Here is a 26,039-nt window from a genome sequence, read left to right as displayed (position 1 = left end):
AGAAAGAGTTCTTGAGTAAAGGTGTCCCAGTAGATGCTATGTTGGTGGCGGTGGCCACAAAGAAGGAATTGTCAGAAACTTCCTCATCTGTCCATCCACTGAACAGAGACTCTCAAATGATGGACAGATATGGAAAGTGTATATTCTCTTCATCGGTATTTACCTTTAGATCTCAGAACTATCTGACCCATTTCACCAGACTACAGAGGGATCTCCTGAAGGAGCTAGGAGATACACTTCAAGGTACTGTAGCTGCAGTGGTTTCAGATAAAGTTTCCTCCGAGCTCTCTGCCTTAAACTCTGTGGTAAACTCCTCCATGTGACTGATTTCTTATGTGGCTGATGGCGCGAACAGGGCAGCGGGTGCAGGAATTTCCTTAAGGAGACATTCCTGGATGCGCTTATACAACTTTGCAGAACCCTTCATGTCTTCCTTTATTAATGCTCCCTTCAATGCCTCATCTTTGTTTGGGCCTAAAGTTAAAGAGACCTTAACCAGATGTGAACAGGAGGGAAAGAATGTGTCTGCCATGGGAGTCTGTTTCTCTCTTCCCTCTAGACCTTATCCCAAAGGTCAGAAGGGGGGAAATGTGGTTCTGTAAGTCCCAAAGAGCTTTCCCAGACATGTGTTGATTCTACCCCTAGGGGCCGAAGGGGAAGTAGCAATGGAAGATGCCAACTTTGCGGCAGAGGGGGTCCGCAGAACCAGGGTGAGAGGAACTCCTTCCTTGGAAAACACTTTCAATGCTCCTGAGAGGAGGCCCGCCTGTCCAAACCTGGAGGCAGTCGGGGGTCACTTGTCATTGTACCCAACTGCCTGGCTAAAAATCACAAAAGACAAATGGGTACAAACGATCATATCTAGACGTTATTACATACCCTTTTCCTCTCCCCCATTAGACAAACAATCAGTCCCAAGTGTTCCACCCAGTCAAAGGGATTATGCAATTCTAGAAGTACAAAAGTTGCTAGAAGAAAGAGTAATCTAAAATGTCCCTGCAGACCAAATTGGATCCGGAACTTACTCAGGGTTCTTTTTTGTTCCAAAAAAGACAGGGGACTGGAGGCCCATTTTGGATCTCAGCAGACTAAACAAGTTCATCAAGAAATCAAAGTTCTGGATGATGACACTGCAGTCGATACTCCCTTTTCTGGAGAAAGACAATTGGATGTGCTCAATGGATCTCCAGGATGCGTGCTACCACATAAAAATGGACAGGTGATCCAGGAGAAATTTGCACTTTCGGCTGGGATCCAGTCATTACCAGTTTCGAGCCCTGCCCTTTGGTCTCACTACAGCCCCCAGAGTGTTCACCAAATGCACGGCAGTGGTTATGGCTCACTTGAGGTGTCTAGGATTCTGGGTGTTTCCATACCTAGACGACTGGTTCCTAACCCCCACCACCAAGCAACTACTAACAACAGCAAGGGACAAAGCCATTCATCTGTGTTCTCAGCTAGGCATTACAGTAAACTTTGAAAAATCTGCCCTGTTGCCATCACAGCATCTCATATTCATAGGTGCAAATTTAGACACAAGAAGAATGTTGGCCAAACTTCCCCCAGAGAGGTTTCAAACCTTGCATCTTCAAATCAAGAACATTTTATCCAAAAGGAAAGTACAAGCAAAAACTGTTTTGAAGGTTCTGGGTACCATGGTAGCTTTAATAATTTTGGTGCCTCTAGCTCATCTACATATGACAGTTCTTCAATGGCTGCATTTTTCCCAGTGGTCCATGCAGGATCTACCCTTGTCTCATTAGATCATCATAACAGAATCCTGCAAAAAGGACCTGCGCTGGTGACTTCACTCAACTCAATTGACTGTAGGCCGACCATTTGTCTTCCCACAGCCAGTAGCCACGGTGACCACGGATGCTTCCCAGATGCAGGGGGGAATTATCTGGGAAAGACTGTCCAAGGCATTTGGCAGGAACACGAAAACCACTTGCATATCAATGTCCTAGAGATGAGAGCAGTGCTTTTCACATTGCAAGCATTCCAGGACTCTCTTCCAGTAGGAACAATTGCATTTCAGACAGACAGCATGTCAGTGGTGTGGTACATAAACAAACAAGGAGGAACCAAATCCTACCCCCTATGTCAAGAGGCACAGATGGTGTGGCAATGGGCAGTCTCTTCTCAACACTTTCTGACAGCAACACACATCCTGGGGAAATCCAGTGTGATAGCAGACAAAGTCAGCAGAGCTATTCTGATGCCCCACGAGTGGTCCCTGAAACAAGAAGTTGCAGAATAGATCTTCTGGCAATGGAGCCAGCCTTACTGTGATCTCTTCACCACATCCATGAACACCAAATGCAGCAGCTACTCTGCCCTGATTCCCCCACTGGGGCAGTCACTAAGGGATGTATTCGTACATGATTGGACCCCGGGACTCCTTTATGCCTTTCCAGCTTTTCCTTTGATACCGAAGGTCCTTCAGAAAGCCAGCAGGTTGAGAAGCACACTGATACTCATTGCAACATACTGGCCTCATCAGAAGCTCATTCCTTTATTCTCCCTCAACCCAAGGCCACAATGATCATGGACACCTCCCAGATTGGGTGGGAGGTGCACTTCTTGGGAAGGATAGTTCAAGGCACATGGTCCCCAGAAGATGCCAACAAGCATATCACTGTTCTGGAAATGAGAGCTGTCCTTCTACCATTGCAGACCTTCCAAGACACTCTCCCCTCCAGGACTATTACAATCCAGATGGACAATATGTCAGTGGTCTGCTACATCAACAAATAAGAGGGGAACCAAATCTTACCATTTTTGTCAAGGAGCTATGACAGTATGTCAATGGGTAATCTCATCCAGTCATTTTCTGATAGTAACACACATTCTGGGGAAGTCCAACCTGATTGCATACAAGTTAAACAGGTCTATTCCAATGCCTCGCAAGTGGCCTCTCAACATGAAGGTGGCAGAGAGGATTTTCCATCGATAGGGGCAACCATGCTACTATCTCTTTGCATCTCCTCTAAACAACTAGAGCAGCAGGTTCTTTGCCCTGATCCCCCAACTGCGGGAGGCACTGAGGGATGCTGTACTTCACAACTGACCCTCTGGTCTCCTTTATGCCCATCTCCCATTACCCCTCATTCCCAAATTCCTTTAGAAAGCATCTTGATTGAATAACACAGTTATCCTCATTGGCCCTTACTGGCCTCATCAGATCTGGTTTCTTTCCTTTGGCCTCATCTTCTTCATCCACCCTGGATTCTGGATCCCTCTCCAAACCTACTGTCATATCTGACAAACATGTCCTATCCATACATTTTAGGCCTCAGATGACCACATGATTTTTCCAGTTCAATTGATTGTTAGACAGTCCAGGCGCTCCTCCCCTGTTCATCACATTTTATTATCGTTACACATAGCTTCCACTTGAAAAGTTTATAAAAGTAAATGGAAAAGATTTGTTTTTCAGCCACATAAACAGAATTTAGATCCCTTTTCAGCTCTGATTTCTAAGGTTCTTGACATTTTAACTACGATATTTAATGAAGGGGCTAGCTCCTTAGCTGTAAGAGTACAATTAGCAGCCATTTCTAATTTTCATACAGGGGTAAATAATTCAACTTTAGCATCTTCCAAACTTTGTAAAGCCTTTCTCAGAGGTAATATCTACTTAGAGCTCAGTTAAAGGACCCTGCTCCTCCTCCTTGGAATTTAAATATTGTTTTGCAGACCTTAACCCAAACCCCTTTTGAACCATCAGCTAAGTGTGAGCTAAATTTTTGACCTAACTATCTTCTTGGTTACTATTACTTCTGCCAAAAGAGTATCAGAATTGCAGTCCCTGTCATCTAAACCTCCTTATTTGATTTTTCAGGAGGATTGAGTATATTTTTGGAGCAATACTTCCTTTCTGCCTGAACTGGTGTCAGAATCTAATATTAATCAGATTATTAGCCTTCCTGTCTTCTTTCCAAATTTCTCAAATAAAGGAGAATATAAGTTACACCTATTGGATGTTCACAAACAATTAAATTTTTATCTTCACAGAAGCAAAAATTTGAGGAAATCAGAGCAATTATTTATTTTTTGCAATCAAAATTAGGTAAACCAGTTTCTAAAGTAACTTTAGCCAAATGGCTGACTGATTGTATTATTTTTCTGTACAAAAAAGTGGGTTTACCTTTACCAAAATCACCAAAAGCCCATTCCACTAGATCAATGGCAGCTTCTTCAGCCTTTTTATCTTGAACTTCCTTGGATGATATTTGTCTGGTTGCAACTTGGGCCAATCCTCATACCTTTACTGCTTATTACAAATTTGATCCGGTCTCTAGGGAAAGAGCAGCATTTGACTCAACTGTGCTTAGGAATATCCTTACTGAGAGTCCTCCCAGGATTTAGGTAGCTGGGAACTCTATCTCAACAGTTGAGGAATGAATGAAAATGACAACATCAGATAAAAAAGTTATGTACTCACCAGAATGTTCCGTCTGTGTTTATTTTCATTATTTCTCAACTTCCCTCCCACCAACCCCCTGCTTGTTTGACTCTTAGAAATAACTAAAAGATGTTGGAGGAACTACTGTTTCTTTGTTTGAGTCCCAGATTCGGTTATACTATCATTTCCTACTTCTTTGCAGGTATAAGGGGCAGCAAACAAGATCTGAGGTATATTAAGTGACTAGGGCATTATGGGTAAAGGGAGGAGCTCGAGAGTTTCAGTGTTCCATGAGCTGATAGAAGCGACCAAGTCAGATCCAAGGAATAGATCCAAACCCAGCAGTTGAGGAAGAATGAAACTGGACAACACAGAAGGGGTACATAATTCTTGTCTATGGTAGATGGTCTGTACATAGTAACCTCACAATGGTTGCTATAAGTGGTAACAGTTCATCCATAGTAAAAGCCACCAAACTCCTCCAGCAAACTCCACAAAGAAACAGGCAGACAATAGCACACTTGGAATGAAGTAAAACGTCTTAGTAATTGGAACCACAGTTCCATAAAAAGGCTTGAGATAGCTTAATAAAACACCACATGTACCAGATGGAAAAGCTTTATTTAACAATAGTCTGAACGCTTTCATTTTCTACATGAAGGCATTATGAGATAAAATTGCACATCAAAATGGAGTTTGAAATACACGACCCTAAAATTGTGATGAATAAGATAATCAATCTAATTAACAGCAACACTTCCTGTTCAACACACTGTTAGCCTAACCCTGTTATACAACAATGTAAAAACTAGTAATTAATTAAGTATAAATATAAACTCCATTTTGATTTGTGTTTTTATCTCTGATGATGCCTTCATGTTGAAAGCGAAAGTGCTCAGACTATTGTTAAATAAAGCTTTTCCATCTGGTATAAGTGACATTTTATTAAGTTAGCTCAAACCTTTTTATGGAATTGTGGATTCAATTAATTTGAGGTTTGACATCATTCCAAGTGTGTTATTGTCCCCCCGTCTCTTTGTGGAGTTCGCTGAAGGAGTTTGGTGCCTTTTACTGTAGATAGAACATACATCTCAAACTACATCTTTGGAATTTATTAAATCCATTTTTCTCATTCTTGTAAAATCTACCACTAACCAGCAGCATCCAAGCTGAAATAAATGCTTTTCTGCTGGAATTCCTACATGCTTCCCCCTCTATTCTCTGCATATCATGTGTAGTAGTCCCCTCAGTCCTGCCCCAGTCAGTTTGCCACTGTATCTTTTTCTGCCCTCCCTTCTTTTTTTCTTTTACCTTCAGTTTCTGTCTGTATATGAGGATGAGCCAAAACATGTTACCACAGTTCTTTGCAAGTTAAATAAATTATTTAGTTATTTATTTTTTTACGATTTTTTTCCCTGTTCCTTCAATTATGCTTTCCATGTTCCTGCATTTATTAGTCGGTCCTTATTTTTATTGTTTCTTTTTTACATTTTTTTTTATCCTTGGTTGTTCCAGATCTTCATATCTGTATTAATCTGTCACCCTTTTTTCATCTTTTCCTTTTTTTTATATTTTGACTGGTACCACTACAAATTTACAGGATTATTGATACCTGCTAAAGTTGCACTACCTATATAGTCCATAAGGGTAGTACCATATTTAATTTCTTCTTTTGATCTGGCTTTATGTTTGTAGACAGGCACAGCACAAAAATCATTTGTGATGACTAGTGTAGAATGCAGGAATACTTGAAGGTCAACAATTACACAATAAATTTATTCATGTAAAGAGTTAAGAAGAAACTAAAGCACTGGAAAAAGGAAGACCTAAAAAGAAAATCAGAAGTGAGTGATTATTTTTATAATGCAAAAGATATGCCACGTTTTGAATGCTGATTTATGACTATCTTTTATACAGTAATTGAAATAAAGCTGATTTGTGTTGTTTATTGTGAAGTAGAAATGTTTTCATTGTAACAAATATTTGTTTATTATGAAGTAGAAATGTTTTCACTGTAACAAACTTGTTTGCTTTGTTTAGGCACACAGAATGAAAAAAGATATGAAAAATGTTCAAGAGAAGCTTCTCAAGGAAATGGTGATTTATTTTTCTCTTTTTCCTGTGTTTTGTATTTTCAGTTTATTACCACCACAACCCTCATAAAGACAGGTTGTTTACAGAATGTTGATGCTAATGATTCTGCAAATGTTGTTTTGTAGCAAAGCTCATTGCAAATATTGGTCAACTTTAGATAGCTAAAATACACTTCAGTGAAGGTCAATGAAGGTCACAGTAATGGTAAATTATGACATGTAGGTTTTCTTATTTTCTTTATGTTAATCTTACTAGATTTCCAAAGCCGTCCTATTTCCTTGCAACAGCTAGCGACATCTCAGTTTAGTGTAGGTTGTCTGAGGCAATTAAATGTAACTTTGGCATGCTCTCGCTTAGCTATTTCTACTGTTTGAGTACTGTGCTGCTCCTATAGAGCCATCATCCTGACTTCATGTCTTCTCTAAATCAATCAGCAGATATGATTGTGGTAAGCAAATGTTCCTAAGGACGACCTCTACTAATCCTTGTTTTATTTAGGGCCTGAGCATGATGTGAATCCTGTAGTTTTTGCCAAAAGTTAATAATGACACTTAATGGTGAACCATTTGAAAACCCTGTTGTATCATCTGACTAAAAAGCAGACAAACTCCCAGGAGAACCATTCTAGAATGACCATATTTTCTCTGCAGAAAAAAAATATATTATGAAAAGAGTAATGTAGTGGAAAACAGGAAGAAGAAGGAAGAGAAAAAAATTAAGTTCAAAGATGCAGTTTTTGAAGCTTCTAAAAAATCTGAGTCCTCACCAAGAAGAAATAAAATATCTCCAATTTTAGTTGCTTACAATTATGGACAACTAACTGGTCATTAAAGTACCCTGAGTGGAATTTCTGACTTTGGTATTATGACCTGTAAAAACAGAATTACTTTCAATATAATTGACTGATCCTGCAAGAATAATTTTACAAGTGTGTTAATTACCTCAGCAAACTCCTTATTTCATTACCATTGGAAAACCTAAAAAAAATATGTCTGAGATTTGTTTCTCATTCTGAGCTTTTTGGGAGTACTCTTGCTGTATCTCTACTAGTTATATAACTTTTGCTGGGAAATACTTTAAAGTAGTTCATGAAGCTGCATTGGTACAGAAACATCCTACAAAAGTCCCAGTCTCTGTCCAACATGTTTATTTTTTATAGAAATGGAGGAATCTTTATGAGTCTTGGTTAAATTTATAGAATGGAGGAGAAATTAAAAATAATCCCATCTCAAATGTGCTTAGAAGAAAAGGAAAATATAAATATGGCAGTTTGAGTCTTCTTTTTGTCTAGACATGGACCACAAGGCTGAAACTGTGAACTATATGGATGAATATTTCAAATGACTGACATTAATCCAAAAAGATCATGCTTTCCCCAAAAAGAAATATATGTAGATAATGTGAATACTCCAGGCCGAGTAGGGGTATGCTTCAAACCTTCCAGGATGTTATGAAAGCTAACTAGCAACACACTTGCACTCAGTCTTCAACCACCCCCACAAAAAAGTTGCAGAAGGACTATACAAACTCAAGCTTATAGACAAGATTTATGTAGCACTCACAAATAGATTTTCCCACATTCTTTCTCTCTCTCTGTTTCATTTTAGACAAAGAAGACCACCTTTAGGCACACTTCCTTTTAATAGGGAATTGAATCTGTTGGATAGATAAGGTAAGAATGAGGTTTTCTTGTGCAGTAACTTAGCTGTTGGTACATTTAATTAGATGGCTCATTCTAATTTCTTATTAAGGATTTTTCCTGAGTCAGGTGTAGGAATGTGTACAGAAACTACCAGAATCTGACGTAAATCAGCCTTGACTGGTGTTGCTCTGAGAAGGTATGCATCTTTTAGCATGGAGAACTCAACTAAGAATGTAAAAGTTATTGGATGTACCTGTTACTTGGGACTTACTTTTTAGTCAACTGCAGATGATAATTATGACAGATGTAAAAATGGCAAAAGAAAAACCTCATATCAACAAGTGTTTCATGCCCCACACCTTATAGTTTTCAGTAAATTATTCCATCAAGAAAAGGTATTTTTACTGTAAGTAAAGGTGTGTCTGGCAACCTCAAGACAAAAGGAGGTACAAGCAACAGGAATCTCCCTCAGTTGCACAGGTCAGGAGAAGAAAGAAAATATCAGTAAGATCTTCCAGGTGGTTATAGTCTGTATTCTTGCCCCATATTCAACCAATACCCCTGAGAGGCAGTTTGCATTTTCACTTATCAATAAGGGAGGCAGTAACTTTAGACAAACAGGTTCTAGAAAATATTGCTTAAGGTTACACAATATAATTCTTTCAGAGACCTCAAGTCACTTTTCTATAAACCACAACCATCAAGTCACATAAGGTGTGTTCTCGTAGAGCAAAGAGCAGTATGGTGGGCCTGTCCTATTCATAGAGGACAATGAGCCTATTTCTTTTTTAAAGAAACAATAATACTGACCAGATATACATTTAACAGACTTATACACGCTTGTTCTCATCAAGAACTTCTAATGTTAAAACAGTTCTTCCCTTCACAGGAGAAGGATATTATATGGCGAGAGTAGACATGCAGGATGTATTGTTACATATTTCAATAAGGCTGCTACACAGTTTCTGAGATACTGTCATAGCTCAATAATCTTCATTAGATCACTTTGCATTAGCCATAACTATGTGGGACACATCCCGCCAAGAATATAAGACATCAAGACAACCTACAAAACTTTGGGCTCTTTCTTTGTGCACTGTACTTCTGCTCTTAGTACAAGATTACTGTTTAAGTACAACTGTTTTACTGCTAAGTACATGTTCATGTAAGGATTGCTGGTCAGTTTTTGTAATAACAGGAAAAACCTCTCAACTGCTCTAATCATTGTACTATTTTTAAGTACAAAAAAAACAAGAGTTTCCTCCTCCCTTATCTGCTCCATCCTGACCCTCTTTACTAAGCAACTGTAACTTTATATGCTTTTCTCTTTTTTCTTTTGCAGTCAGTCCACCAAGCGGCTACTTACACTAGAGTTAACTGCAACAGTGTGCTTATACCTGATCATTGGGCCCATCTGCAAGTTGCCTCACAGTTTAGCAGAACTCTTTAAAATTTCAGCTTTCTGGTGTCTTGCAAGCACCCAGTGTAGGTTTACATTTAAATATCTTTGTGTTCCTGTAACTTTGTTTAAGAGTAGCTGAGACTCATACTCTAGGACCTGCACACCCTGCATTTTCCTTGCAGGACTTTAAATCTTTATTTGTAATTGGGTAACCTTGGGTCTCTGTTGACTCATTTCCATTAACAGTGTTGTCTGCTTTTTATTGAGTTCTTTGGCTCTGCCCACTCCATTTGCCCTTGGTACACTCGGGCTCACTTCTCTCCCCACCCTAACCCCCATTCCCACCCACCTCTGACATAATTTCCTTTATAGTTAACCGGTTGCTCCACCCTACACTGGAGCACTCCCCCTATTTCCCATTATAGCAATACAGACATCTACACTTTTTGTTTTCACTACACTCCTCCCCATTACCTTTCAACCAACCAATGTTTCTCCCTGCACTCTTCCTATACTTACTTTCCATATTGAAATACCTTACTTTAATTGAACATAGGCTCAACCCACAGCAACTATCTTCTACCTGTACTTTAACTTCTTAACCCTTGTTTAACTCAGACCACTTTGCTATCCAACGTATCCAACCTCCTCCCTATACTACATCCTCCTAACCTACATTACTCCACCCACCACCTCCTACCTCATCTACTATTTGTGCACCTCTCACTTACTCCACTATGCTATCCTCTACACCTCCAAATACTACTGTTCTACACTTCATCTACCCTGCCCTCATATTACTTCTTCCCACCTCACATAATTCCTTTTTACTTACTCGTATTATCCTATCTCTCTAACTCTACTCAATACTCTACCTATTCTACCCACAGCTACCTATAATACCATCACTGCCATTCACCTTATTAGCCCTACAAACAACATCATATTCACACACATAAGAACACACAGCCCTATAAAATGTCTCTCACCTCCAAAACTATTCTATTTCTGCTCTCTCTATACCTCTATCTCCTTCTACAACTAACATCTCATCACACAACCCACATACCTTACAAACCTGCTTCGCCAACAACCATACTTATACAGTTTCTCCCCGGCTATTCCTCAGTAGGCCCTACTTTATATGCCACAGACTTAATCTTACAAGTCAAACTAAAAATCCTCTCCTATCAAAACCGCCACAACAAAAACTAAATTCTAAACAGTCTCATCAATATTAAAAAGAAGCTGCAACCTGTAAATCTCCCCACCAACTGCAACCTAAGTCAGTGCAGCGATATACATCCAAACCCTGGTCCCTGTCTAGCCTGTTATAACCCCCCAACTTCCTAAAAGACCCTAATCTTCCCCACCATCAATCTCCAATGCATTAGAAATAAAATACCACACCTACATACCTGGTTAGACAAAAAACAACAAGACTTTACTACCATTACTGAGACATGGTTAAAACCTTATAGCAAAGATGCCAAATTCCTACCCCCTAATTATAACTGCCTCAGAATAGATAGACTACATAAAAAGAGGGCGGTATTGCCTTGTTATACCCAACATGTTCACTGTAGTTCAGTACACAAAACCTGTCCCACAATTCTCAACAGCAGAGATACTTGTATCCTTTCTAAAAATGAACAACAGTAAAAACCTTTGTATCACAGTCATATACATCCACCCCAGACAGCAACATTCCTATACATGAAGACATTCTTGCTTGGTCAACTAATAACATTACAAATGAAACTATCATCCTAGGGGACGTTACTATTAACTGGATTGATATTTCTAATCAGGACCCTTCCACCAGTATAAACCTATATGCAAATAATAACCAATATAACCAGGCCCAGCAATAAAACAGGCAGTGGCTGAATTCTGGATTGAATACTCGTCTCTGATCCTAACAAAATCTCCTCTGGCACACTACCTAACAGTATTAGTGACCACTTTCCAGCCTTTAAAACTCGTAAGACCACCTCAATCCTAAGCACACACCAAGTTAAGCAAACCAGAAATTTATATCACTTCTCCCCCAACACCTTTAATGAAATCTTACAAAGGATCAATTGGACCCCACTCAAATATCTCTCTCTCCATGAGGCTGTTGAATTCTTCAATTCAACATTTCTCAGAATTTTAAATATTTAACCCCACCTCAACTAAAAAGAGTAAAAGCTAAATAGGCAGCCTGGCTTAACAAAGACACAAGCAAATTATGTCTGCTAGGGATAAAACCTGGAAAACCTGGCAAAAAAATAAAAATCCTAATGACCTCATTCAGTATAAACAATTATGCAACCAGGCAAAATGACTAGTGATTAAAAATAAAAAAGAACATGTCCTAAGCCTTTAATACCAACACAAACTAAACCCAAATAAATTTTGGAACACAATCAATTCCCTACTCCATCCAGGTAAAAATAACAATCCTTGCCCTAATCCAGATAAAACTCCCACGGAGATAGCCTCGCTCTTCAGTTCATATTTTATTGACACCATAGCTAAACTCACCATTATCTTCCCACCTATAGACCCCTGCCCACCTGAACCTTCCACTTCACACTCCTCTACTACTCCCTCTATTCTCATTCTCACCTATATCAACTTCCACTATAAAAAAACTACTTCATAAACTGAAACCTTGTATTAATGCACCAGACAATTTACCTGCTGAATTTCTACAACTATCTGCAAACTCCATTGCCTATCATATCAGCATACTCCTCAATAGATCTCTTCAGGAGTCCAGTATACCAAACATATGGAAGAAGGCATTTGTTCTTCCACTCCATAAAGGTGGAAACAACTCTGATGTCTCTAATTTCCGACCCATCGCTATCCTCTCTCCCATCTCTAAAATATTAGAAAAATTTATTCACACTCAACTTCTCAACTATCTTGTCCAAAACCAGATACTTTCCCCCACACAGCATTGCTTCAGGCTAGGTCATAGTACTTGCACTGCTCTCATATCCATTATGGACACAGTAATCAGGGCTCGCGATGCTGGTTACATAGTCTCCTCACTGTTCCTAGATCTTTCTAAGGCCTTTGATAGTTTCACATCCCCTTCTGCTCACAAAACTCACCAACTTAGGTCTTTCACCCCATACCTTAAACTGGTTCTCAGGCTATCTCACCAATAGGAAACAATCCATCAAATGGCAACTCTCCTTTTCACCTTTTCTCAACACAACCACAGGTATACCTCAGAGATCTATACTGGGTCCCTTCCTTTTCAGCATATTCATTAACAACTTCCACACCATCCTTACCCATGGCACAGTTATCCAATATGCAGATGATTCTACAATCATCTGTACTGCCAAATCTCTATCTAAGTTACAACATCTTACCTAAAATGCTTTCACTTCAAACGAAACTTGGATATCAAACAACCATCTCACTCTAAATCCCAATAAAACCAAACTTCTAATATTCCCCCCAAAAAACTACCACTCTGAACACAAATGATTTTTTTGTCCAGTCCCATCATAACACTCTCATTGAAGTTGTTCCAAGTACCAAACTGCTAGGAATTATTATTGATGAAAATCTAATATTCGACCTCTATATCCATAGCAACATCAAAAATTAAATACCCTCTGTAGACACAAATACTACCTTAATATTACTACTAAAAAGCTCTGGCATCATCGTTACTTCTACAATCTCTACTGTATGGTGCCCTCATCCTCACCAATATCCAGTCCTCCCTGAAACCCAGACATGACTCATGGTACAACAAGATTGCCAAATTTGTAACAAATTCAAAAAACTCAGCACACCACTGCATATCTCTACAACAGCTAAACTGGCTCAAACTCCCACACTACCTCACGTATTCACAATTAATCACTGCACATAATCTCATATACAAGCCTTTAACTTGCCCTTCCCTCTCCTCCTTATTGACTACATACCATCCTGATAGGGCACTAAGATCTAAAAACACAATGATGCTGAAAGTTGTAAAACTTAACCTTGCAGCTTGTCAAATGCTGTACTCTTTTACTATCTCAAAACTATGGAATGCCCTCCCACCTTCTATCAGAACAATCATTAATCCTGTTGTCTTTAAGATGTCTCTCAGACCACACATCTCTTCTCTCTGGCAATGTACTTTTGCCAAAATAGTACCTCCTAACACCTGATCCACTACTATATCCCTCTACAATATCACTACTTAGGAGCTCTCTCTCTGACTTGCTGAATTCAACTGCTTATGCCTACAAAACTCCAACAAGTAACAATCAGAACTGTTACTCTACTTGACTAACTCCATCCTCAATTATCACATTTTACACAGTGTTGATGTGTAATGTTTGTAAGTAATTTGTACCATTGTGTTTAATATTTATTTACATGCATTGAGACTGTTTATACACTGTATATTGTGCTTTTTCTTGTATGTAGTATTAATATAATATTAATGTTATGTGGAGCTTTCTCCCTGTGCTTCTACTGAAAATGGGCTCACCTAGGCCCAGTAGACTTTTTCGGTTAACAAATGCAATAAATAAATAAATAAATAAATAAATAAGATTATGTGCTGGTATAAGAGGGATGTATGTGTGTGCCAAAAACCAGAGCTTTCTTGTCATATGTACACTTATGCATATTTCTTGTCATCTTAGTGGAGTGATATTGGTGGTCAGCTTGCAATTTTGGGCAGATAAGTATTCCTGTTGGGAAATCTTACATTTTCTGTGGAAAAGTTGTATATCTGGATGGGTAAATGTTCTTGTACTGTACTGATTTCCTTCTTGTGTTGTTTGCTATGGAGAACAGCATGGAGTAAGGCCCTGTCAGATTTGTCTTTCCTGTACTTCTAAAACCTATAAGGAATATGTCAAATTCCCTATACTTTTCCTGAGAATAAGAGCCTCAGGGATTTGGAGTGAGAGACCATGGTGATACCTCTCTTCAGCAGATCTTCACCTTCCCCTTAGCAGTAAAAGAAAAAAAAACTTTCAAAAGATATTTATGAAGAATTTTGGACTTCCCACTCTTTTCTATGATCTAGGTACAACATCTCAGCTGAGGTACCTTCCAGCCCTTGGACCATCAGTCTGGGATTTCTGGTCTTGGTGGCATGACCCCTCTGGAGGCTGCTAAGGGTCTGGAAACTTAATATGACTTTTCAGAATGTATATCTGGCTGAATATGCCTAGAAGGGAGAACCATAAATTACTCTCTCTCTCTCTCTCTGTCTCTATGACGGTGGGGCTGTCATTCACCAAGTACTGGTGAGGAAGGATGTTGACTGACAGCTTATAGAGATACACCTGTTATATTCTACTCCCAAGACTGTGAGGTGTGAGATCCCAAAAAAGTGCTCAAAAAAGCAAAACATTTTCACCTCCTTCCACACATTCTGTGCAAAAGCTTTCCTGGAAAACTGGTAGAAATTTGTGCAGGGCTTGCTTAAGGCAATCCAGTCTCTCCAGCCTTTTCTTCCAGCTTCTATCCTCTTAAAAGAAATAGAACCCCCTGTTCTTCAGAAGAAGAGGAGTTTTAGAATTTGATGTTGCATATCTGGACTACTCCCAGTAATTCTTCAAACTCCATGTGAATCAGAATCTGAGGAGACCGTCTCCTCAGACTCTTCCAGTTAAGAAATATCCTTGGGGGATACAAATTCAAACATGAAAGAATATTTCAAATGGGAAGACAAGGGGGTGTTAGAACCACATTTAAATATTATGTGATACTAAGCATGGATTCCCCCAAACCATTTGCCATGTCTCCTATGTTAGAAGCTTCAGAGAATGCCTTTGATTCTGCCTCTGTTTCCTCAGGTTCCCAACCTCCTGCCACTAAGGAAATCTAACATATCCTGTAGGGTATTAATAAACACAAACAGCAAACTTGGAAAAACACAAAGGATCCAGAGCAGCTAGCTTCCGCAAAAAAACAAATATAGCCACAGAACAGCAGGAGTCTTTAATTGTGTTAAGCGCTTTTCGTCTGTTTAATAAGCAGACTTCTTCGGACATAACAAACAGTACACAAACAAGCTTTTATATATTCAAAAAGATGTCACAAATTCATTAATTAATCAATCAATTAATTAAAACGTTAAAAATTCAAAAGTTTAAAAATTTAAAGAAAGCTTACTTCAATGTGTTTACCATGGCATAACCCCACTAAGCTCACCTATTAATGCGTTTACAAAATCGTATTAAGAATCCAAAGCCAGCACTATCAAATTAGTTGTTATTACAAAATTTTGAATAAACAAATAATACACCAAGTTATTTCATCGTAGTAAAAATGAATAACTTTAAATATGTATTGTTATAAAATTAAAATATTATAAACATTAAAAATATAAATATAAATATAAGCTAGATGTCACTGAAATGTCTGTAGTAATTGATGTCTAAAAAGGTATAGAGACACCAATACATAAAGATAAAAATATAAAGGTGGAAATATGAAGTATAAAGTAAAATACATTCTTACACCTAAGGGGAGTAAGAATGTATAAATGTATACACATATGTAAAATATAATATGTGGTGAAACTTGTGTATGAAATATACAGTAAGTAATAGTAAATATGAGTTCACCACTTAAATTTGTCACTTTAAATTCACAAATACATATTAAACATATTAACCATGTTTCTTATTTAATGCCCTACCTCATAAGGCTCCTTAATTTTAATATACAACTAATGGAACAACTATCGTTCAGTCCTGGGTATGAATAAGCGTTTAATCTGATCTGCCATTTAAGTTCTAATTCTTCGAGTAATAAATGTGAAGGAGCACCCCTCTTATTTTCTAGTACCTGATCGATAACTATAAATTTGAAAGAGTGGTCACTGAATGTAGTAATGTGTTTGGCTAATGCATTTTCTTGTTTTTTCTTTTTTATTGCGTATTGATGTTCATATACCCATTCACGTAACTTACGCTCAGTCTTACCCACATAAAAAACAATTATAGACTCCTGCTGTTCTGTGGCTATATTTGTTTTTTTTTTGCGGAAGCTAGCTGCTCTGTTATATCCTGTAGGGTACTAGACACATATAAATTCCTCTGTAAAAATATGGCAGACCCTGCTATTATTTTATTGGATGGGGGTAGAATGTCCAAATATTTTTTCTGCTACTGACCCTATCTCAAATAACAAAGGCAGGCAATCATTTAATAGATTAGAAAAAAAAGGTCTGGACATTTTTCAAACTGACATTTGGGGTAATCATCTGCCAAACTCATATGTCTAAATATTTGATCTGAAGTTGTTTTCATTTGATTTTCAACCTTTGGGATCCGACTCGGCCGCATACTCCAGCATCAGATCTGAGCTCCAAGCACCACAACTACCCGTAATGCCCCTGTCTCCCTCCTTCCTCAGATCTTGTTTGCAGCTCATTAGAACAGTAGTGCGGTTCCTCAGTTCCAAGCTCTGTTTAACAGTAAGAAGTTAAATTTTGGTCTTTTCCTCTCCTTTCTTCTTTTCCTTTGTGGGTACCTTGTCATGTTATTCTTCCTCTACCCTACCCTATCCCTGTGCACTCAGTGTCGGTTAAAAAAAATTCTCTTTCCATGTTTCCCCTTTCCTGTCTTGTGGTAAGTGAGTGTGGTGTGTGCTCCTGTTGCCATGGCTGAACTGCCCAAGCTGGGCTTCAGAAAATGTGCAGAGTGTGGCCATAAACTTCCCACTTCTGATGGCCACACGCATTGTCTGCCTGGGTGTATCTCACCTGGAATCCTTCTGCTAGATCTGCCCGGGCTTCAGCCCCAGCACTTTGATCGACAGGAGGAATAAGTTGATTCTTAAGTGTCTTCTACCATCTGAAGCCTCTACTTCTTCCTCCGCCCTGGCTTCTGGGACTCAACCACCCACCAAGAAGTGCATGGATGAGGAGAAGGCTCATTCCAAGGAAAAAGATTGGCCTAGAAAGTGGTCCCCTGACTGCTCTTCCTTGGTCAAGCCCCCAGCCAACTCCTGGACGGATCTGACCTGGGGCTCTTCTCGGCTCCAGTTGCCTCACTTTTTGCCAGAGCTAGAGTATTCCTGGACTCATTCTCCTCTCTCTGCCTCCCCTCAGCTCCACTCCAGGCCCGGGTTGGTGGCCTCTTAAATCCGGTACTCTTGGACCCTATCTGTAGGTGAAGTGGACAGGATGATGTGGAAATTTATTGGGGCCCAGATTCAGTTGGGAGTGTTGCCTGTTCCACCCCCCTCCAGGGCTGGGAAGCATGCAGTCCATTTTTCTCCCCATTGTTCCTTCTGTGATCCAGCCTCCAGTTTTGGAGTCATCGGGTTTGAGGTTTCCCAATGTTGAGGGGTTGGTGCTGGTGGTTCCAGGTACCTTGATGCCGACCATTGCCCTGAGTAGTTTGGCTCTGACATTTTTGGAGCTGACTCTTGGAACTGTATCCTCGGCGTCGGGTCTGGAGCCCTTCCTCTCAGAGTTTTTGTACTGGGAGGCTCAGCTCCAGCTCATCCCTCAGTGCAGGGGGTAGCGGATACAGTCCTGGCCATCCCTGCTTCAGGGATTTGTTCACCTTCTGCCTTCGATGTGGTGGAGAGAGTTGTCTTGGCTCCTTTGAAACCCTTGACACTGTCATCCTGGCTCCTTCTTTTTCTGGGCCCGAGTCTGCCATCCTGCCCCCTCAAGGACAGCCTGTTGTTACTTCACACCAGGAGGTTCCCAATTTCACCCTGAGGAGCCCCCTTGGAAGCACATGTGCAAAAGGAGGCACTTGGACTTCCCACCAGATTCCTTCATGGAAGATACCAACTTGGAGGAAGGGGAAGGTTCCCCTTGATCACTCCAGGAGGAAATCCTGCATCAGCGTGGTGGGTGGTCTACCCAAAAGCCCAACCTGGATGAGTTGGTATTCCTGGAGGTGTTTGGCACAGGACCCTCTACCTCCTAGGTGTCTCCTGCCAAAGATCCCCTTGTGCATCTTATTTCAACCAGGGCAGGAAAGGAACTGGATACTGTTGAGCCTATCCCCAAGCACCCGAACAAAGTACTCAGAGCTTCCTCAGATAGGCAGCATTGGTCAAAGGGATCCCTGGTCGATGCCATGGTGGTTGTGGCAGCCTCTAAGAAAGAGCTCACTCAGGAGAGCTGTATGGTCCATCCTCCAGACAGGGAATCTCAAGCTATGGACCATTTCAGGAAGTGGGTTTATGCTTCAGCTACATTTGCCCTACGTGCAATGAACTACTTGGCACATGTTATCACTCTTCAGAGGGACCTGGTCAAGGAGGTCACTGAGTCTGCCCCAGGGTCCATGTCCGTAGAGGAAAAAAAAGTGTTCTCCTCCCGTATGGCCACTCTTACCTCGATATCGAATACCTCCATGAGGCTGTTATCACATGCTACTGAAGGTGCCTCTAGGGTTGCCAGGATAGGCATAGCGATCAGGCGTCATACCTGGCTCTGGCTTTGTGCTTTCTCAGAGCCCTTCAAGGCATTATTCACGAATGCCCACATGACAGTTCCACTCTTTTGGCTAAGACTGTTTGAGACACCTTAGTTCAGAGCGTGAAGGACGGGAAGACTTTTCCTGCCGTCGAGATCTACTTCTCCACCCCACAATAATCCTTCTCTAGGAATCAGCATGGGGTAAAAAAGATGTGGTTCTGGAAATCTCAAGGCCCTTCCCACGATGCTCATGATTTGCCTTCCCCCAGAGGCAGAGGGGGACATGACAGATGCCGCCCCTGGAGCAAAGGGGGCCCAAATAACCAAGGGTCTCAGGATCCTTTTCCAGACACTCATAACAGCCCTGAAGGGTTGCCCAACTGTTCATCTCTTGAGGCAATCAGGGAATGCCTATCTCTGCACCCAACAGCCTGGGAGTCCATCACCGACAATCGTTGGGTTTTGCAGCTAATATCCAGAGTATACTCGATCCCCTTTCTTCATCACCCAAACCTTCACAAAAACCTTCTAGACATTCCACCTGTGCAATGGGAGCATGCAGCCATAGAAATTTCCAGGTTGCTCGAAAAATGATTCATCCAGCCCCCCCCCCCCCCCAGACCAATATGGATTAGGCATTTATTGCAGGTTCTTTTTAGTGCCAAAGAAAATGGGGGACTTAAGACCCATTTTGGATCTTTGAACCCTGAACCTGTTGGTTGCCAAGACGAAATTCTGGATGGTCACCCTTCAATCCATTCTGCCCTTACTGCAGATAAATGACTGGATATGCTTGGTGGATCTCCAAGATGCCTACTATCATATCAAGGTGAACAGGCGATCTCAGAGGTTAATAGGTTCATAGGTTCATAGGTGTATACTAGGCTAATGGCCCTGGAGCCTTTACAAGCCTAGCCCATAGGATTACCCCAGCATTGTGCCACCCGACCTTAGTTCCTAGTGCTTCTGTCGAGTAGAGCCACTGGAGTGATCCTCCGCTTCCAGCTAGGAGACAGTCATTTTCAATTCAGAGCACTCCCCTTTGGGCTCACCACCATCCCCCGGGTGTTCACCAAAGTGATGGCAGTAGTGGCGGCTCATCTGCGGCTGCAAGGGTTTCAGGTCTTCCTCTACCTGGATAATTGGCTCCTATCCGCTCCTTCCAGGCATTGACTGTTTCAACCTAGGGATCTTCTTCTCCAGACCGCTCATTACCTGGCATAACCGTAAATCTCTCGTTCCACTGGCATGCGTTCATATGAGAGTTTTCAATGGAATTTAGCCGTTCAGTGGTCCTTGCTAGACCTTCCCTTATCCCATCCTGTTCAGTTGTCACATGCTTGCAAGGATTCCCTTCTTTGGTGGCTTCAATCCTTGGACCTTCTTCGGGGCCATCCATTTGTTCTTCCCTGTGATCATGGTGATGGTTGATGTCTTCTTGCTCGGGTCGGGGGTGGCACTGCATGGGAAGGATGGTCCAAGGCACGTGGTCCCCCCTGGCGACCAATCTACATATCAATGTCCTGGAGATAATTTCAGTTAAGGACCCAATGCCTCCTTGGGAATCTCACCTTGGTGCTATAGGCTCTGGTTTCTTCCCCATTCAAACCAACGGTGACAGTTTCTGTCTTGGAAGACGGCCTTTTTGGTTGCAATTACCTCAGTCAAGAGGATTTCTGAAATCTAAGCTTTATGATATTTCATAAAGATAGAGTGTCTCTGTGGACTAATCCATCTTTTCTTCCGAAGGCAGCATCAGAGTGTAATATTAACCATGATATCAATCTGCCAGTTTTCTTTCCAAATTTCCAGAATAAGGGAGAGTATAAATTGCACTCGCTTGATGTTTACAGACAGCTTCATTTCTATTTGCATAGAACAAAATCCTTTTGTAAGTCTGATCAACTTGTTTCCTTTTCTAAACCCTTCTTGGGAAAGTTTGTTTCTAAAGTTACTGTTGCTCGATGGATTTCAGAATGCATTTCATTGGCCTTTCAAGCAAAAGGGTTTTCTCCACCAGGGGATGTCTGGGTACATTCCATAAGGTATGTTGTTACTTCTGCAGCTTTTTGGTCCAAGGTTTCTTAAGATGATATCTGCTTTGCAGCCACCTGGGTGTCATCACACACATTTATTTCCCATTATAAATTGGACCTTCTTTCCAGGGGCAGGGCTTCCTTTGGCTCAGCCATGCTCCAGAACATCCTTCCATGAGGACCTCCCAGGGTTTATTGGTAGTTGGGGACACTGTTCCACAGGTTGAAGATCAAATGAAAAAAACAACTTCAGATAAAGAAGTTATGTACTTACCATAACATTCCATCTGAGTTGTTGCTTTCATTTGTCTTCAATCATCCCCCCTCCTTCCCCCTGCCTGTGTAGTGGAGCGGATGGAAGAGCCATAGCCCCTCTATTCTGTCTAGTCCTTTTCTTGATAAGTTTTGTAGGTAGTGCCAGGATTATAGGCATATGGTCTCGGTTGGGATGCTGCTGTTCTGTAACAAACTCGATCTGATGGGAGGAGGAAGGCAGGGGCATTATTAGTAGGGGTGGAGCTTGGAACTTGGATCGTTTTATGATTTTTGCTAAAATGAATCAAACACTCGTTATATTACCTAACTCAGGCTCTAATCTAATTTACTGACAAGCTAAACTCTTCTTCACAGGTCAGTAAGCATTCTATTAAAGTGTGCTTATGATCCAGTAGTTGCTGTGTCTAGGGCTATTGCTACAGGTACAGTATTGAGTAGGAATGCCTGGGTAAGATTACAAATTGTCCTTGATGATGTTAAAGCCAAGTTATTAAATGTTCCACATGAAAGAGACATTTTGTTTGAGATCTCTCAGCTGAGTTACTTAGGAAGGTGGAAAAAAGGGGAAGGTTAACATCTCTTTTTGTTTCCATTTCAAAATGCCAAACAATTACCCTTCTTTCTCTTGTCCCTTTTTTCAAAATCCCACTAAACTCACTTAGAAAAAGCCTGCTAAACAACAGTATAAGAAAAAAATGGCATGGCAAGTCAAAAAAGAATGGAAAGAGATCTGAAGAAAAAAAGCATAATGGCTACCTATCACTCTTTATCCTCACCCCACTTCTCACCCTGGCCTTCCTTCCCAAGTTGCAGGCAATCTCTCCTGCTGTCCTCATGTCTGGTAACAAATTACTTGAGATGCCTGTGTTCTAAAAATAATTCAGAATGGATACAGACTTCAGTGGGCATTCCCTCTATCTCATGCTGGGATCTGTCATAGGTTCTTAGGTAAGTGCTAGGCTAGCTGCCCTTGTGGGTTATTTTATGCCTAGCCAATTTCTGTTTTTGTGCTTGAAATAACCTATCCCATTTGGTTATAGATTGGCCTTATGCACCCCATGGTCAATAATTATATTTTACCTCTAATAAGAGTAATTGGGATCATACCATAGATAATTGGAGGGGACCCATCGATGGGCTAAAGCAGTTATGAGCTTTCTCTGTCCATTAGTAGTACATGGGGGCAGTCCTGGTGTAAATTTTGTTTCCCGATAGATAGATCTTAACTGTGCTTGAAAATGAACAGGGATGAACTTTGTTTTATGCATATGGGGAGGCTGTTCCACAACAGCACTATCCTTTGCGAAATATACCCACCCCTCCAAACCATTCTATTGATGTTGCAGAAGAGGTTTACATCTGTACCCTGAGTATTTCTGATGCCATATGACTTGCTGTTGTGCAGTAAATCCATTAGTAATGAGTTGGAGGATGCTTTGCATGCCAGACACAGCTCACCTCTTAGCAGTGTGTAGGATACCAAGCACAGTGACAGGGCTTTTAGTTGGTCCATGTAGGACATGTTGTTTAGGCCTTGTATCCTTCTAGTAAGATATCTCTGTGGGCATTCCAGTTGTTGCATGTGTCTGGACAGATACATGCCAAAGGGACATTATATTCAATGACTGACCTAATGAGGGCTGAGTTAAGGGGGACAATGACATCCCTAATTCTAGACACAATCATTTTGTTTATGAGCTGTGCAATATAAGGCTTTCTTACAACAATAGACACGTCGGTCAAAAGTTAGGTCATCGTCCACGTAAGTTCCTAAATCCCAAACAACTTTATCTCTCAAAAGAACCAGATCCATTTGTTGCCTCAGATTCTTTCAGATTTGCTATCTCAGTGAGTGATAGTCCTGATCTCAACAAGGCAAAAACTTTTATTTGTGAATGCTTATTGTTCTCAGAAAAGGAGAGCACAAGGAGACCTATTTTGGACCATTCTAAGCTAAATGCCTTTCTCTTGGTACAAAAATTCAAGATCCTGATTTTAAAAACTCTTTTTCCTCTCCTATTTCCTAGAGCCTTTCTGGTCACTGTAGTTGTCAAAGATGTCTACTTGCACATTTCAGTGCAGAAAAATCAGGGGTGATACCTGAGATTCTTTACTTTGGGATTGCGATTTCAATATACATCTTTATTTTGGACCTTTCAGGTCTTACTAAATTCTGACCTCTCTTTTTCTCCCTCCTGCTGTTGCTCAGTCTCTCACAACAGACACTTCAGACTTTGCATGGGAGGGGGGGGGGTGCAGTGGCTGAAGGTATCAAGGTCCAAGTCATGTATGAGACTCATTCTAAGGACAAGAACATAAATCTCAAGAGAATTATAGCTCTGATAAAAGCTCTTAAATCTCTAATTCATCTGTGGAACCCTGGACCCCTACACTGATGTGATATATAAACAAATAAGGGAGGGACATATCCCTTTGTATGTAAGCCGTGATGCCAGGGAGATGACAATACAGAACAACCTCACTGTTCATTAGCAGATGCTTTGAGCAGATCTAGAATAAACTGTCATGAGTGAATGCTACAGCCAGAGGTCTTCCAACAGATTATCCACCTGTAGAGAACTCCTGAAGTAGATCTGTTTCCCTCCTGTCTCAGTAGACAACAAAACCAATTATGTTCCATAATGCTTTGCAAAAAGTCAGGAAAACAGATGCTTTCTCTTTCTCAAGGAAGGGGAATGTTCCTGTATGCCTTTCCTCCCTTTCCTCTAATATTATAAGTTCTTTGAAAGATCAAAGTAGACATGCCCAAAATGATTTTAGTAACTCTCAATGGGACCAGACAAGAGTGGTCTTCCCTTATTATACTCCTGTCCAGTAGCAATTATAATGCAGTCACATGAGGCAAGGGAATTCTTAATCCACCTCAGCATTAAAAATCTGAACCTGGCTGTATGGGTGATAGATGTTCATAGGTTTATAGGTGTTTACTAGGCTAACGACCACAAGGGCCTTTTTAAGCCTAGCCATGCATCCCAAATCTCTGACAAGTTCTGATACCCTTGATAAGTGTGAGCAGGGATTTGGGAGATGAACCATTTACAGGTTACCTGTGTCCATTAGAGACATAGGTGGCAAACCAGGGATGAATTTCCAGTTTCACTTCCAATTGTCCAAGTTGCACTTTAATTGGGTTATGAGGAACTCTGCTTCACATGGATGGGGAGCCTGTTCCATAGACACTGTAGTCTCTGGGATATATACCTATCTCTCCAGCAGTACCTATTCATATCACAGGCAAGGTTTAAGTCTTTAAAATGGTTAATTCTGGTGCTGTTTGTTTTGTGGATATCCAGGAGGTCCATCAGAGTAGGGTCTGAAAATGCCCTGTATGCCAGGCATAGAGCTCTCCTCAAAAGCCTGTAGTAGACAGAATACAGGGATAGGGCCTTGGGGTTGTCTGCATAGGCCATTTTACTTACGCCCTGTATTTTTTAGTGAGAAACCTCTGTGGACATTCCAATTGTTGGAGATGCCTGGTTAGGTACATACCAAAGGGGCATTGTACTCAATGCTAGGTCTGATGAATGCCAATACAGTGGAACAATGACTTCCTTGGACTTAGATGCCATACCTTTGTTTATAAGTTGTGCAGTATAGAATGATATCCTCACCACTGTAGACACATGATGGTCAAAGGCTAGATTACTATCCTATCTCTATGTCCCTAAGTCCCTGACTACTGCGTCAGCTCTAAGAGGTGTATTGTCAATATGATAGCTATCAGGGATGGATGACTTCCCAAAGGATACTATTATGCATTTCTTGACATTTAGTTGTAGTCCATGGCTCTGACTGCAGTTGTTTGTCTGTCTCAGCCCCTCCTGGAGAACATTTTTGCCAGTGTGAGATTCAATGACAGCTCCTAATTTGCAATCATCTGCAAATTTAGTCAGCCAGAGACCACTTGTTTGATCCTATTAAGCACCTTTTTTTCTAAGGACTTGGAGGAGGTGTTAAAAGGGACTAGAAAGCATATAACTAAGAAACTGCATTTAGCCAAATGGAAAATATTTTCTAGTTGGTACCATAAAAGAGAACAAGATCCATCCCAAGTGGGACCATCTCTGATTCTTCACTACCAGTGTGAATTGCTCAATGTAGGTATACTATACACTTCTGTAATGGTACACCTTTTATCTGTTTCTTCTTGTCTGCCTTTGGATCGCCCTTTCTTTTTTATTTCAAATGAAACAATTTTCGAAAGGGGGATTACATATTAGACCACCTAGGAAACAAGTGGCACCACCCTAAGATTTTAATTTTGTACTGGAGAAACAAAATCTCTCCCCCTTTTCATCTTCATCCAATTCTTCTTTATTTATTTATTTATTTTTGTACGTGGAAGACTGTGTTGCTCATGCTCTGACCAATTAAATGGGCATTGGAATTACAGGCATTAATGTCCATGCAACTGTTTTTGATTTTCTATAAAAACAGGTTGAGTCTTAGAACCAACCCATTCTTCATGCAAAGAGTTGTTTCTGAATTTACTTTAAAATAGTTCATCTTCCCAAGTTCTTGCCTGATCCCTAAAACAGAGAGGAAAGAATCCTTCATACTTTTGATGTCCACAGACAGTGAAGATCTTACCTGGACAAGACTAAAATTTGCAGGAAATGTAACCAACTTTTTGTTTCTTGTGATAGAAAGAAGAAAGGAGAGCCAGTATCTAAACAAACTATTTCTAGAAGGCAATTTTAGGCTATTCAGTTCTGCAACTTTCACCATGGCAAAAGCACCCCTCA

At 40.6% G+C, this 26,039-nt stretch overlaps 1 protein-coding gene across 1 annotated transcript in view; it reads left to right on the top strand.

The window, feature by feature from the left end:
- The window catches only part of SYCP2 (synaptonemal complex protein 2), a 2,578,701-nt gene that overhangs the window by 2,313,809 nt on the left and 238,853 nt on the right, over positions 1 to 26,039 (top strand). The window contains exon 16 of the mRNA XM_044088976.1: positions 6,449 to 6,505. Within this exon, the coding sequence (XP_043944911.1) occupies positions 6,449 to 6,505 (57 nt within the window). The remainder of the gene's footprint in view (positions 1 to 6,448; positions 6,506 to 26,039) is intronic.

This window comes from Protopterus annectens, chromosome 12.part0 (assembly GCF_019279795.1).
Source record: "Protopterus annectens isolate FY-2018-M chromosome 12.part0, PAN1.0, whole genome shotgun sequence".
NCBI classification, from domain to species: Eukaryota; Metazoa; Chordata; order Ceratodontiformes; family Protopteridae; genus Protopterus; species Protopterus annectens.
This window is presented reverse-complemented; position numbering and strand designations above follow the sequence as displayed.